General features: G+C 39.8%; 1 protein-coding gene across 2 annotated transcripts in view; it reads right to left on the bottom strand.

Moving 5' to 3' along the window:
• Positions 1-16,460, bottom strand: part of MKLN1 (muskelin 1) — a 159,223-nt gene that overhangs the window by 20,160 nt on the left and 122,603 nt on the right. For both annotated transcript variants that reach the window (XM_081102438.1, XM_081102437.1), the window contains exons 13-15: positions 7,156-7,303; positions 6,129-6,243; positions 2,988-3,127 (exon numbers count right to left, since the gene is read on the bottom strand). In XM_081102438.1, coding sequence (XP_080958564.1) covers positions 2,988-3,127; positions 6,129-6,243; positions 7,156-7,303 — 403 coding nt within the window. The remainder of the gene's footprint in view (positions 1-2,987; positions 3,128-6,128; positions 6,244-7,155; positions 7,304-16,460) is intronic.

Here is a 16,460-nt window from a genome sequence, read left to right as displayed (position 1 = left end):
ATATAAATTCCTTATTAAGCTTACTGTTAGCCTCCCTTCATTAAGAAGGAAACTCGAGGATAGAAGTTTTGTATTCTTCACTGACATATCCACAGAACTTAAGACAATATCTAGCACAGTGAAGGTGCTCAATAAATATTTCTTATATGAATAGTTTTATTGATGTTTATAAAAACCCTTAGATCAGTGGTTCTCAACCTGTGGGTCGCGACCCCTTTGGGGGTCGAACGACCCTTTCACAGGGGTCGCCTAAGACCATTGGAAAACACATTTATAATTACATACTGTTTTTGTGATTAATCACTATGCTTTAATTATGTTCAATTTGTAACAATGAAATTGGGGGTCACAACAACATGAGGAACTGTATTAAAGGGTCACGGCATTAGGAAGGTTGAGAACCACTGCCTTAGATGGTTGCTTTGTCCATTTTACACATGAGCAAAGTAATCTCCAGAAAGATTAAGTCAGAAGGCTTGAATATCAATCTAAGGTTCAGGTATAATACTTTTCTAATATAACTATTAGCTACAGAACTAGGGGCAAAGAGTAGTCAAGATCAGAAAAGAAGAGTACTATGGTCCATATTATTATGCTATTATTACTCTACTGAAAATAATATATATAAATGTGTAATCTATATAAAAGGATCTTTAAACATTCTTATATTCCCCTTCAAGAGCTTTTCTGAAGTTCTGAAATAAGCTAGCACACTTTCTCTCCCATAGTAGAAAATTTCCAATGTTGATTATTTGCCCAACCACACAAACTTACTGCCTTTCAATTTCAGTCATTTTATTTCATGATTTATTCTAATACAACATTTGTAAGACTCTTTCATCATATATTTAAGAGTCTAAATGATTTGCTACTGATTATTCCTTTATTGTTCATCCACTTTCACTCCTCACTCTACACCTTTACTAGAATTAAGTCACTAGCAATGATGACTGTACTTAAAACTTAAAGCATGCCCTAATACATAATATTTCAGATTCCCAAATTGTCATTTCACCTGCCCACTGATATATTTCTAAAGGAGAAAAACAACTTCCAAAGATAAAAAAGAATAACACTTCTGAGGATGAATGGGCTGTGGGAAGGAGGGCAAACGATAATTTCCCAATTCTACCACTATCCTACAGAATTTTTAGATAGAGGTGCATATAGAAATATGTAATATTAACAATATTATTTAACTACAGTAATATTAACTGTAGCAAATAAATTGAGAGTAAATATTCTATAAAAGGAGATTAGTTAAGTGAATTACACATAAAGTAGAATGCTATGCAGCCATTACAATTATGATTTGTACTTGTATTTATTAACATGGTAGTGTTTATAACACATCATTCACTGAAAGAAATCAGATTCAAAACAACAGTGTGTACATATAATTAGAAGGATATACACCAAAATATTACTCCTGAATGGAGGGATGATAAGTGATTCAATTCTTTTGGTAGGGAGAGAAGACTTATTTTCTTCTTTATTATTACCCATGCAATAGTTTTACAATTAAAAGCCAGAGGGAAGTATTTGTGAGTTCCAATTCTTTATATGAAGTATTAAACAATTTCCTTTAATCTCTAATGGACTTTTGGTCAGGAAACTTTTTAAAAAGCTCACTCTAACATTCCAATGACCAGTTGTTATATTTCAGGTAGAGAAAGAGCTCTATAATTTCCCCATATTCTTATAAAAACAAAGTTTAATATTAAGTATCTTAAGTACATTAAGTAAAGTACTAAAGAATAAAATTTAGCAATGTAAACATTAGCAAAGGTACCTCAAACTTAAATCTTGTTAATAAAACAGAATTTATTCTTGCCATCCAGACAATGTGAAGAATCAGACCCTTTCTCCTGTAGATTCTATAGAAAACATACTAATTATTCACAGTAATGCCAAAGAAACAGAACTAGCTTCTGTTATTAATTTATCTCTCAAGTATAACTTGTGAAAAGCAACAATAAGTAAACATGATATGATAAAGGAATAGTCTAATTTATATCTACACAGACTTTCATGTATTTATATTTTATATAAAACATATAAGCATACGTGTGTATACATATTAGTATATTAATATGTGCCTCTGTGCGTGTGTGTGGAGGTAGTGGTGGTGGTGGTGGTGGTGGTGGTGGTGGTGGTGGTGGAGGTGATGGTGATGAAATGGTGAATTCTGGAATCAGAATACTCAGGATCAAATCCTGTCTGTCACTTACGGTTGAGTGACCTTAGATGAGTTATATAACCCATTTCTTCTTTTATGAAAAAAGTGATAGTAATAGTTCTTCCTCCATTGGCTTATTGTGAGAATAACATACAAGATCTAGCACACAAAAATTGTTCAATAAATGGTAGCTATTATCATCATTAAAGGTTAACTTCTCCTTCCAAACTATAAATATTTATCATCTAACACTATCAGTAACAAAAAGGACAGATAAACATGACTCAAGAGACATATATGAAAATGTTTAATTACATGATTTTATAATTAATTAGCAAAGGTAATGACATAAAATTAATTCTATTTAAAGTTGTATTCTGAAACATCAAATTATAAAGATATTATTAATCAATTATATCATCACATTCACAGTTAAAGTTATCAACAGGTCAGGCATATGTCAATAATCTAGAACTGATATAATTTGTAGTGATTAGGCCTTAAGTTACTTGATGGTAAGTTAATCACCTTCACAGAAACTTTTTCCATTATTTTAACAGTTGCAAAATTTCCTTGTTCTATATTTTAAAAATTTAGCATCAGTACCTATTTTCACTTTGTGTCTTCCTTTGCAAGAAGAAACCAAAATTAGGAGAATAACAGGGCACCTACAAAGTCATAACCTTCACAGTGTTGACACTTTCATATTATTAACTTTCCAAAGACAAAGGCACGTCTCCAGAGCTTAGGTAATACTAACAATAGCTGATAAAGTTAAGTAAAAGTTTTCCATGAATTACTTTTATACCTGTGTTTTCTTATGAGGTACTTGCAATGCCTCAGTAAGTAATCTTTTGAAGGTCTACACAACTTCAGTGACCAGAAGTCATCTAATCTCATTTTTGGGGAGCAAGATTTTCCTGGATTCCCACCAAATAAGTAATGAACCTGTAATAAACAAAATAAACCAGACTTTTAAAAGCACATGCATACTTAAGAAACTATGTTAAGTCATAGTAAAACTTCTTCATTTTGCTAGAACTGTGTTACAGGTACCTTTCTTAGCCTTACTGATATTAAAAAAAAAAAAATCAAAATATTATTGCTTCTCTTTATTTTTCTCAAGTTTCCACTTTACTTTTTAAATTACTGTGACTACTTCCTAAATTACATTTTATATTAAAATAAGTTCTATTACCACAATTACACTGACAATGGAAACATGAAACAAAAGCAATGATAGTGTAAAAATGAATAAAGAAAACCTCAACTAAAACTGAAGTTGGGATAGACTATAGAGGTCAATTAGCTATCACTGGAAGTCAAATACCCCCATATTGGAAGACATCAATTACATACCCCAACAGGGAGAGAGGCCCTGCCATTCCCAAATAGAAAGCACAACTGCTTTACCACCTCAGCAGGAGGAAGATTTTTTTTTATCCAGCAAGAAGCCCAGCCAATTGAAACTCCATAGCTCACCCAATGAGAAGCCAGCGTTACCTGAACTCTTTACTTTCCTCCATGAACTTTCATTTCTCTCTTATTGATGACTTACTTGCCTCACCCTCTTTTCTATAAAAGACTTCCATCTTAAAAAGATTTTTAAAATTGATTTTAGAGACAGGAAGCGTGGGGGGGAAGGGGAGGGGGAGGGGGAGGGGGAAGAGGAGGGGGAGGGGGAGGGGGAGGGGGAAGAGGAGGGGGAGAGGGGGAGGGGGAGGGGGAGGGGGAGGGGGAGGAGGAGGGAGAGGGAGAGGGAGAGGGAGAGGGAGAGGGAGAGGGAGAGGGAGAGGGAGAGGGAGAGGGAGAGGGAGAGGGAGATATTGACGTGAGAAACATCAATCAGTTGCCTTCCAAACATGCCCTATGTCTTGACCAGGGATTGCGCCCGCCATCTTTTGGTGAGCTAGACGATGCTCCAACCAACTGAGCCACACTGACCAGGGCAAGAATTAATCCCTCAGAGAATTTCTCTGCTTGCTAGATAAGATGCTGCTGAATTCATTAATGACTTAATAAAACCCAATGTGACCTTTAAATATGCTTAGTTATATTTTGTTTATTAACAACAGCAAGAAGCTAATCCAATGTATAGTTTGAGGGCAAAGAATAATGGGGATTATCAAGTTCATCAAGTGTTGATAATAAATTATATCTTTAAAAAGGACAGATGACAACCTGGCCCGTGTGCTTCAGTTGGTTGGACATCATCCCAAGCATTAAGAGATCGCTGGTTGGATTCAAGGTTATGGCACATACCCTGGTTTCGGGCTTGATCCCCAGTAGGGGGTGTACAGGAGGCAGTCAATCAATGTTACTCTCTCCCTCTTCTCTCTCTAAAATTAATAAAAACCAAAATCTCCACCCTTAAAACCCTTAGGAGGGAGGATCCAATCTCTCCCTCCTGGGAGCATGCCTGCACCGCCCCTCCCCCCTCCCCCTCCAGGCTGTCACCTTTTCCTCCCTCACTTCTAAGCTCCAAGGGCCCTTCCTTTCCCTCTATAACTTGTTTCATAAGCCCATTTCTTCTACCAATTATTTCTTCTAACTCTGTGTTCTTATAAATAAATGTTCTCTTATAAAAAAAATAAAATAAAATTAATAAAAAACATGTTTTAAAAAACTATTAAAGAAAAGATGTCAAATCACTGAAGGTCAACAGCAATTAGAAACTTTTTAAAATTTTAGCATTTTAATTTAGCTTTAGCCTTAAGGTCAAATATTAAATGGCACATATAATTTGTGAAATAACTTTTAAAATATTCCATTACTCAATTAGTACCAAAAAATAAATGTAAAAGGAATGCAATAATAATTTCACTATTATATTATGTAGTTTTAGTGATATTCTGTACTTACACAAAGTGTTAAAAGCATTTTCTGAAATTTTAAAAACATTTATATTTAAGCCCTGGCCAGTGTGTCCAGTGGTTAGTGTTGGACCTTGCACTGCAGAGTCTTGGGTTTGGTTTCTAGTCAAGGGCACATATCTGGGTTGCAGGTTTAATCCCCAGCCCATTGGGGTGCATCGGGAAGCAACCAATTGATGTGTCTCTCTCACAGTGATGTCTCTCTCTCTCTCTTTCTCTCTCTCTCTCTCTCTCTCTCTCTCTCTCTCTCTCTCTCTCTCTCTTTCCCTCCTTCCTTCTTTACCCCTCCCTCCCTTCCTCTCTTTCTAAAAATCCATGGAAAAAATATCCTAAAGTGTGGATTCATCAAAAAAGTAAATTTATATTCAATAGTGTAATAGAATTGCAATATTATTTCTATCCTATGGATGGAAATTCATTTACCCTTTAATTTGGGAGACACCAAGAGAAAGGGCTTTTATCCATTCCCATGGTATCTTTAACATGAAGGTCTCAAATGATATAAAGTTTAAATATTCATCTGTGACCTAAATGGAAAGAATACAGGTCAGTCAGTGGCTGACTATATAGTCTGAGCCCAATCACTAAACTACATGTAAAGCTTAAGGGGGAAATAGTTAAAGAAACCATTCTGAACACTGACACTTAAACTTCAGAATGCCGTATTATTTCACAAAACAGATAGAAAAGATATGTCACATATAGATAGGAAAACCAAAAAGATTTCTTACACAATGAAATCTAAAATCAGGAAGTCATATATACCTTTTCATATCATGAGACATGGAACCCACATGCGGAAAACTATACAATAGGCCATGCTATGTATCTGATCTATGAGTTAAGAAGCAGCCACTGACCATAATCAAAAGAGGAAAGTGCCACGAGTCACCATCTATACAAAAATGTTTATTCTCTTAAGGAATTTTAGGGGAAAATAATATTGAACGCCTGCTACATACTATGTATTATAATTTTTTACTCAAATCTACTTAAAAAACACAAAACATATATTTTTGGTGATTCTTTCAGATTGTAGGTCAAGGAAAATTTACAGGTCAATGTAGTTAGGATACCTTGTGTAACTCATCATATACAAGCTGATGGGCAAATCTTGGACAGGGTTCTTCTTCTTGAAGACTTTTACTTGGATTATCCTTTGCAGCTTGATCATTTTTATAGACACAAGACCTGCAAGACATTGCTTTTAAGGCATGCTATCCTATGATATTAGCAGTACACATAATCCTATATAATAAAAGGCTAATATTCAAATCGACCGAAGGGTGGAACAACTGGTCACTATGACGTGCACTGACCACCAGGGGAGAGATGCTCAATGCAGGTGGTCAATGTGCTCCCATAGGGAGCACGGCTCAGCCAGAAGCCCTGAGCCAGGCTCACGGCTGGAGAGCACAGTGGCTGTGGCGGGAGCCTCTCCCACCTCTGTGGCAGCACTAAGGATGTCTGACTGCCAGGTTAGGCCCGCTCCCCAGCTTAGGGCCTAAGCCAACAGTTGGACATCCCTCAAGGGCTCCTGGACTGCGAGAGGGCACAGGCCAGGCTGGAGGACCCCCCCTCCCCCAAGTGCATGAATTTCATGCACCAGGTCTCTAGTGTTAATATAGTTGCAGACAGCATATTAATTGCATGTCTAATTACCAACAAAACAATTATAAATTTGTTTACATAAAATCTTAAAGTTTTGGTCATTCCCATAAAATAATCTGATTTATTAGAACTGAGTTCTTAAGTTCTTTTAATGTCCATCAAAACCTCACTTAAGAACAACCTACCTCATGATATGAAACACAAATAGCATTTATGAAGGTTCAAAACAAAGGCTGAAAGAGCTAAAAACCCATTTACTATTCACAATAAAACTATAGTACACTTTCATTTTTACTGTAAATGTCATATTTAGAAAGTAATACATTCTTTAGTTGTTGAGCACTACCCTCATTACTGAATGGAAGAAGTTCTCTTAAGTGCTCCTGTTTTGACATCACAAATTAACACAAGTCCTCCAGTTCCCTCTTCTTTTGAATATACAACCCCAAGAAATATTAAATTGGAATTGCAGTACAGACAAGAGCTCCTTACCAACTATTCCTCACTATGTCATAAATCCAGAACGAATTTCTGACATTCTCTTCCCTCTTTTCCTTGTCCTTGCTGAGTCCAGATAAGACATGTATTTCATTCAGTTCTGGATCAATGGTTGCTCTCTGTGTGAATCCTGTCATTGGAACTATAAAATGAAAGAAATCAATAAGATGACAATGTTCACATAGACAGTGTTTCCTTAGATTAGTACTAACAGATTAGTGCTATTCTGTTAAAGATGAATACATCCTTACCCTACGCTGTAGGGTAAGGCCACAACTTATTTTTTAACACACTATATAACTTTTATATTAAACAATAAACAGCCCTGGCCAGTGGCTCAATTCATTGGAGCATAGTTTGGACCAAAAGGTTGCATTTTGATTCCAGGTCAGGGCACATATCCAGGACGGGGGTTCTATCCCATGGGGCATGGTTGGAGAAGGTACCAGAGGTAACCAATGGATATTTCTCTCTCATATTGATGTTTCTCTACCTTCCTCTCTCTTAAAAAAAAAAAAAAAATTCGAGTAAAGAAAAAAAGGTAAAATAAATAGATATAAACAAACAAACAAATAATGGTTTATTGCTTTCTCTCCACTCCAGAATATAGGCTCTCCAAGGGCCAAGATTATTTGGTTCACGATTTTGTTCCTAATGGCTGCCATACAAGTTATCAACTATTTCTTGACAGAATAAATAAATGATAACTACCAGAATGGAGCTAAAGAGAGGTAGAAGGAGGTATGCAATGTAATCATTTTGATTGAGAAAAAGGGCAATACTTTAACTGATTTATTATCTGGGTCAGCTCTAATTTAATAATAGAGATAAAATACTCAAATCTTGATTTGGAAAAACAAAATTTGACAAAAACTGAAACAGATTTGTTTAATATGGTCAGAAGCATTTAAAATATTTGTCATGATGTAATATAAAATGACATAATTTCCAAGAAAAAAAATGTTGGTGTATAATATGCCCCAAATATATTTTCCTGAGTAGATCAAACACCCCAGAGTTAAGGTTTTATTTTTTTAAAGAAATCCATTAAATGAATGATGGTCATTCTGTATTACCCAGAAATTTGTCAAACATTGATATGGCTAATGTAAATTGTTCTAATCACTGTTATTTGGAAATATTAGTTGAAATATAATTTTATATTAAACATAATTGCCATGTATCTAAAACAATGTATCATTTCAACACTACATTTCTTTCTTTTTTTGTTTTGTTAATTCTCACCGAAGGACATTTTTCCATTGATTCTCAGAGAGTGAAAGGGGAGGGCAGGGAGAAAGAGAGAAATAAAGAGAGGAAGAGAGAAACATCAATGTGAGAGAGACATATATATTGGTTGCCATCCTCACCCCCCCCAACAGGGGCCCAGGATCGAACCTGCAACCCAGATATATGCCCTTGACCAGAATAAAACCCATGACCCTCTGGTGCCCAGGCTGACGGTCTAACTACTGAGCCACGCCAGCCAGGGCAACACTACATTTAATATAGATAAACAATTATCGTATGCTCAGAAAGCTAAACAAACATCAAACTAAAGAAAAATATCTCAATCAATTCAGAATAGTATGAGATGCTAGCCATACTGTATTTGTTTTTTGCTAGTTTACCTTAAATTCATGTGTCCTCTTACATTGCTATTCAATAAATTTGAGATATTTTAGAGACTATCCAAATGTATTCCACAGTAAGTATATTTAAAGATTATACACACAAAACACAATAATTTGTATGCATCCATACACAAGTACATTTATGTAGACTTATATTCATTCAAACAGAGACCTAATCTTAACAAAAACCTCGACCCTCGTGCCATACTCCTTAGTGGTTATGTAAAGTCTGATATTTTCTTAATAAGGCTTGGTAAACTTTCAAAAGTGCCAAAATTTTGACCTCTATTACAAAATAACCTTGGAAAAAAAGATAAAACTGTAAAGAAATGAAATCACTTTATAAAAATATACATATTCTTATTGATTTCAGAGAGGACGGGAGAGGGGGAAAGAGAGAGAGAGAAACATCAATGATGAGAGAGAATCACTGACTGGCTGCCTCTTACACCCTCCCTACTGGGGATGAGTCGCAACCCGGACATGTGCCCTCACTGAGAATCAAACTGCAACCTCCTGATTCAACCACTAAGACACACCGGCCTGGTGAAATGAAATAACTTTTTATTAGTGGTGGAAGTGGAGGACATAACTGTCTAAATTTATTGCACTTAACTTTCTTTGTCCCATTTTGTCTTAATACTGAGCCTTATAAGAAATCAATAATATGGATCAGCAAACTATGGCTTGATCTGATCAGGGTCAAATGAAGCCTCATCAATTCATTTACATTGTGTCTTTGGCTATTTTCACCCTATAGTGTAGCAAGGCTGAGTAGCTGCAACAGAACACTTATGGCTGGCAAAACTCAAAATATAGGTTGGGTGTCCCCAAAAATGTATCTATGCTTTAACAGCTGATAACTCAATTTTCACTCCTTTCAGGTTTAACTGATTTGAAATAATGGGTAAAGCCAGACTAAGCTCTGAACAAAGAAAATTTATCCTAATAATCCACTTGACTTTTCTTTTATGGGGATACATAAAAGAAAAAGTTGCCGAAACCGGTTTGGCTCAGTGGATAGAGCGTCGGCCTGCGGACTGAAAGGTCCCAGGTTCGATTCCGGTCAAGGGCATGTACCTGGGTTGTGGGCACATCCCCAGTGGGAGATGTGCAGGAGGCAGCTGATCGATGTTTCTCTTTCATCGATGTTTCTGACTCTCTGTCTCTCTCCCTTCCTCTCTGTAAAAAATCAATAAAATATATTTAAAAAAAGAAAAAGAAAAAAAAAAAAGAAAAAGTTTATAGTACAAAACTGCAAGAGTCAACGAATTGGGGACACACAAATACCGAAGGAAATGATTCTTGATGTTTGTGATTCCATTGCTTTGTGTTATTAGCAGTGCCTGGACCAGAACGGTCATCATTTTGAAAACAGGTATTGACAAAAAAATTTACTCATTTCTATATATTCTTTTAAAATTTGAAAATGAACTGTATGTTGGTAAGTACTGACTTTATAATCATTCAAAGTGTGTACACATTTTTTGGGGGACACCCTGTACTTACATCTGGTTCATTATGGAAATAGTTTGTTGACCCTTGTTCTATAATCTTTTAAAATGTAAATATCAGAGATTATGAGTTAGAAACTAATGCAACAGACTGCTTACCTTAAATAAGGACCCACTGAGGAAATGGAAATTTTTGAGTGGAATGGAAATCAGTGGAGAAAGATATTTTGAATTCCATAAGTGGGGGTGGAGTCATCAATGAGAGGGGATTAAAATAGTATTGGGCTGGGGAAGAAATGTAAGAATGTAGAAGAATGTGCGACCAAATTGTACATGCTTCCTTTCCCACATGGTCACATTTTGCCTAAAAGCACCTTAGTATCAGAAGAGAAAAATGACAAGGGTCGTTTAAGCAGTGGGCAGGTTTACAATACGCAGGGAGGTAAGACTACCATGTTTATAGAGATATATTTCACTATAAAATTCACCCATTTAAAGTGTACAGCTTGGTGTTTTTTAGTATATCCACTGGAAAACCATCATCACAATCTAATTTTAGAATAGTTTAATTACTCCAAAAGGAAACCCTATATCCCTTAACAGTCACTCCCCATTCTCCCTTCCCAACTCCTCATGGAGTAGGCTGCATCATTTGACATGTCCAACAATTTAAAAAGGTTCTAATTTCTCCACGTCGTCAACATTTGCTATTGTCCATCTTTTTTACATCTTAGTGGATATAAAGTGGTATCTTATTGTAGTTTTGATTTGCATTTGAATAATGATGTTAGAGATCGCTTCATGTGGTTATCAGCCATTTGTACTAGTATATCTTCTTTGGAGAAATGTCTATTTAAATCCATTGCCTATTTTAAAAGTGTGTTATTTGTCTCTTTATTATCGAACTAGAGGCTTGGTGCACAGATTCGTGCACAGTGGTGTCCCTCGACATGGCCTGCAGAGATTGGGCCGAAGCCGGCAGTCCAACACTGCCTGCCGCTCCCGCTCATCCTGGCCCCAGCCTGGCTGTGCCTGCAGTTCTGATCGATCGGGAGAGGCTCGTGCCACTACAGCGAAGCTCGCCAGCCACTCGCCTGCCGTGAGCCCTGGTCTGGCACCCATTGGTCAGCTGAGTGGCGCTCCCGCTGTGGGAGTGCACTGACCACCAGGGGGCAGCTCCTGCACTGAGTGTCTGTCTGCCCCCATGGTGGTCAGTGCATGTCATAGTGACCAGTTGACCAGTCGCTTAGGCTTTTATATATATGTACGAGGGGCCCGGTGCACGAAATTCGTGCACTGGGCGTGGGGGGAGGAGGGGGGGCCTTCAGCCCAGCCTGCCCCCTCTCACATACTGGGAGCCCTCAGGCGTTGACCCCCATCACCCTCCGATCGCCTGATCGGCCCCTTGCCCAGGCCTGACGCCTCCGCCAGAGGTGTCAGGCTTGGACAGGGGACCCCCATCTCCCCCCGATCACTGGCTCTGGCCCCCGCCCAGGCCTGAGGCCTCTGGCCCAGGAATCATGCCTGGGCAGGGGACCCCCATCTCCCTCTGATCGCTTGCTCCACCCCCCGCCCAAGCCTGACGCCTCTGACCCAGGCTTCAGGCCTGGGCAAGGGGACCATCATATCCCTCCAATCCCCGGCTCCGCCCCCCGCCCAGGCCTGATGCCTCAGCCAGAGGAGTTGACCCTCATCACCCTCCGATCACCAATCACCGGATCGGCCCCTTGACCAGGCCTGAGGCCTCCGGCAGAGGTGTCAGGCCTGGGCAGGGGACCCCCAGCTCCCCGCGGTTGCAGGCTCCGCCCCTGCCCAGGCCTAACGCCTCTGGCCGAGGCGTCCGGCCCAGGCAGCGGGGACCTGCAGTGGCAGCGGGGGGCGCCGCAATCGTGGGCTTCGCTTTAGGCCCAGGCAAGGGACCCCTAACTCCTGGGACTGCCAGCTTCGACAGTGCCCAGCTCCACCCCTACTTCCTGCTATCACTGGCCAGGGCGGCAAAGGCGCCTGATTCTCCGATCATGGCTGGGGGGCAGGGCAAAGGCGGCCCCAGGGCCGCCGTGGCACTGCCCCCCAGCTCTTACCTCCCCGCTGGGTTTCAGATCACTGTCAGTGGCAGGGGGCTTCTTCCTGCTTTCCCTTTCGCCTCCCTGCATTGTGCCTACATATGCAAATTAGCCGCCATCTTGTTGGCAGTTAACTGCCAATCTTAGTTGGCAGTTAATTTGCATATAGCCCTGATTAGCCAATGAAAACGGTATCGCCGTGCGCCAATTACCATTTTTCTCTTTTATTAGTGTAGACTAGAGGCCTGGTGCATGAAATTCATGCACTGGGGGAGGCGGGGGGGTCCCTCAGCCTGGCCTGTGCCCTCTTGCAGTCCAGGACCCCTAACTCCTTATAGCCTGCCTGCTCACTGCTCCTTACTGTCAGCCTGCTGTTCCTTAGCGCTGCTGCGGAGGCAGGCTTCTGGCTGAGCGGCGCTCCCCATGTGGGAGCACACTGACCACTAGGGGCAGCTCCTGCGTTGAGCGTCTGCCCCCTAGTGGTCAGTGCACATCATAGCAACTGGTCGTTCTGGTCATTCCGCCATAACGATCGTTTAGGCTTTTATTATATAGATAGATTTTAAGAGTTCTTTACATACTGTGGATGCAAGTTCCGTATCAGATTTATAATTAGCAGGCCCTCCCTCCCCCCATTCTAGGGGTTGTCTTTTACACTTTCTTGATGGTATTCTTTGAAGCACAAAAGTTTCTCATTTTTATAAAGTCCAATTTATCTCTTCTACTTTTGTCATTGTGCTGTAGTATTGATTATGTGCTAGCCAGTTAGATGACATAATAACTCATCATAATATGTATGCTAAGACCTAAACCAAGACACTGTTTTTCAAAGCAAAAAATGAAAAATTGCAAATGAGGATATTAAACCACTGGGTTCAATACTGGTTTCAAATTATCAAATTATTTCACATCAATAAATCTTTAGTCTTTACAAATTCTTTGAGGAGCTATTTCAATAAAACAAACCAAAACACAGAATCCAAGAAAAAGAATGACATGGGATATATATAAGAAACAGTGGTAGTGATATATGACACAGGAAAAGAAAGCACGAAAGAAAATATAGATCCATTAGATCTTGAGCCTTGTATAAAACATTTTGGAATGAAAAAAGTTATAATAATACAGAGTATTTTCTTCCTTGTAAGTCCAATCACAATACCAGAATTTATATGGTGCCCAATTTCCCCTCCCCTCACTGTTTTTATCGCTTAGAATTTTGGTCCTAGTGTTATTCTTCAGGCAACAAATTTTCTCAAGATAATTTCATCACCATTTACCACTTATTTCTAACTAGAGGCCCAGTGCACAAAATTCTGCACAGGGGGTAGGGGGGTGGGAGGGGGAGAGAAGGGGTGTCCCTCAGCCGGCCTGCGCCCTCTCGCAATCCAGGACCCCTTGGGTAGGGTCCCTAGGCCTGGCCTGCGATCAGGGCCTATCGGGGCTTTCCTTTACCCAACTGCCGGCAGCTGCCCCGCCACCCCCGCTTGCCATCTGTGTGGTGCTGCCCCCCTTCCCCTGCCACCGGTCGCCTCCCTCTGCGGGCGACAGGTGTGGGGTGTGATCACTTGGCTGGCCTGGGCCTCCTTCTGCGGGGCAATTGCTGGCTGGCCCCACACACCCGCCACAGTGTCGCTGCTGGTGGCCTGAGCCTCCCTCTGTGGGGAGATCAATTGCTGGGCTCCACGCTCAATTGCTCAGCAAAGGAAGGCCTTGCCCACCCATTCGGGGCGCTTTCGATCAATAGCTGCACAAAGAGTGGCCTGGGTCTCCCTCTTTGGGGTTATTGTGGAGCTCCCACCCTGATTGATCACCCCGCCGGCCGGTGGCCTGGGCCTCCCTCTTTGGGGTGATTGATCACAGAACCCCCCATTGATCGCCCTGCAGAGGGTGGCCTGGGCCTCCCTCTGAGAGGTGATCGTGGAAGGATGGGGGGCCTCCCGACCAATCACACTGCACCTGCCTTGGCTGGCCTGGTGCCAGTGCATGGTTGTCTGGAAGGCCATCTGGACAGTCATTCTGCTGTTTGGTCATTCTGTCTATTTGCATATTATGGTTTTATTATTATAGATATCTCCTAGCTTTCTCATGGAGTCTTGCTTCCATATGGGTTTCCAATGTGGCAAATTTCCCAAGACAAATGCTCCTGAAAGTTTTTATTTTATCCTTACATTTGAAAGTTAGGAGGATATTCTTTTTTGGTTTGGAGTCATTTCCCTTGAGGACCTTTTAACTGTTTTCTGCCATTCACTTACTGCTGTTGAGCTGATATCTTTCTTGTTCCCTTGCAAGTCATCTGCTCTTCCTTTCTGAATTCTTTAAAAATTTCCCCTTTGTCTCTGATATTCGTAATTTTCCTTTAATATGTCTAAGAATGTGTTTCCCCTTATTTTTCCTGTTTGGCACATTACAATCCCTTTCACCAATCTGAGGAGTTTCATCTTTCCTGAATTCTAGAAAATTTATCTTCATTATTTCTTCAATTATTCCACCTTCTTAAATTTCTATTTTTCTCTCCTTTTGGAACTGCTGTTAAGATGTCGGTACCTGTGCAATTCTTCTCTGTACCCTTTGGCTTTTCTTTTATATTTCTATCTCTTTACCTTTTCTTTTCTGTTTCCTCCTAGAAGAATATTCATTCTAATCTTTCTTTCTTAATAATAATAACTAATTATTATTTCATATCCATCACATTTATAATATTTGTTGTATTCTTCATTTCAAATATATATTTCCTATCTAATATTTCTATTTGGTTCTGTTTTTATATTATATGTTATTGATATTACAAATGGGATCTCATATCTTTAAATACATTGATCATGCTTGTTTTAAAATTCTTGGTTCATCTATCATAATACATCATATATATTGTCTTATTGATTTCTCAACTGTCTAGTTACATTGGTCTGTGAAGTAATGCTTTTCAGGATACCAGCTATTTTTCTGTTAAAGAAAAATGTATTAGGAGGGACCAAAGGCCAGGCCTCAGCTAGTATCAGCAGCAGTGAGTTTAAGAAAAATGAAGGAAAAGCCACAGAGTAGCAAAGCCTAGGCACCAAGAACAAATTTATCACTTCCATTTACTGTGATCTCCTCCCCTCTCCCCCACCTACTCCATACAAGGGTTTCACACTATTTCATACCTTTAAACTCTTGGGGGAAGTAAAAGGCAGTCTCCCTTGACTAGAAGGGCATGGGAAGGGAGAAATGAATTACTGAGAATGGATGGTTATGAGGCAGGATAGCAAGAAGCTAGAAAAATTCCTTGTCAAGCAGAATGGGGAAACTGAGACAGATACAGTGGAGCCTTGACTTAACGAGTTTAATTCGATCCGAGACCGAGCTCGTTAAGGAGCTCGTTAACTCAAATTACTCTATCAACTCAATGCAAAAAAATCGGCCGAGAGACAGCTGATATCTCAAAAAACTTGTTAGGACACCCGTAAGTCAAGGCCCCACTGTACTTAAAAGACTAAGCAATTTATAGCCTGATAATAAATCACAAGGTCTTACCTTTCCTAACCAAGGACACTTCGGATCAAATGGCTTATACATTCCAGATAAGTGCAGGGACAGACCTGCCTTGGTCTGGTCCCACTTCAGTGACATTTTTTAAACGGGAAACGGACCAGATAATGACCCTATACCAGGGATGGGCAAACTTTTTGACTCGAGGGCCACAATGGGTTCTTAAACTGGACCAGAGGGCCGGAACAAAAGCATGGGTGGAGTGTTTGTGTGAACTAATATAAATTCAAAGTAAACATCATTACATAAAAGGGTACATACGGTCTTTTTTTTTTTTTTTAAGTTTTATTCATTTTAAACTACGGCCCGCAGGCCGGGCCGTAGTTTGCTATACCCTCTAGCAGTGGTTCTCAACCTTCCTAATGCTGCAACTCTTTAATACAGTTCCTCATGTGGTGGTGACCCCCAACCCTAAAATTATTTTCGTTGCTACTTCATAACTGTAATGTTGCTACTGTTATGAATCGTAATGTAAATATCTGATATGCTACATGTGTTTTCCGATGGTCACGACCCACAGGTTGAGAACCGCTGCTCTACAGGCTCATTTTGACGAATCTGCATTTTAAAGGACACACCTGGAGATGATGAATATTCTATTGAGATCCTCTCCTGAG

This window comes from Myotis nattereri, assembly GCF_964212035.1.
Source record: "Myotis nattereri genome assembly, chromosome: 11".
NCBI lineage: Eukaryota > Metazoa > Chordata > Mammalia > Chiroptera > Vespertilionidae > Myotis > Myotis nattereri.
Note: the sequence above shows the minus strand (reverse complement) of the source record. Positions and strands in the feature narration are given on the sequence as shown.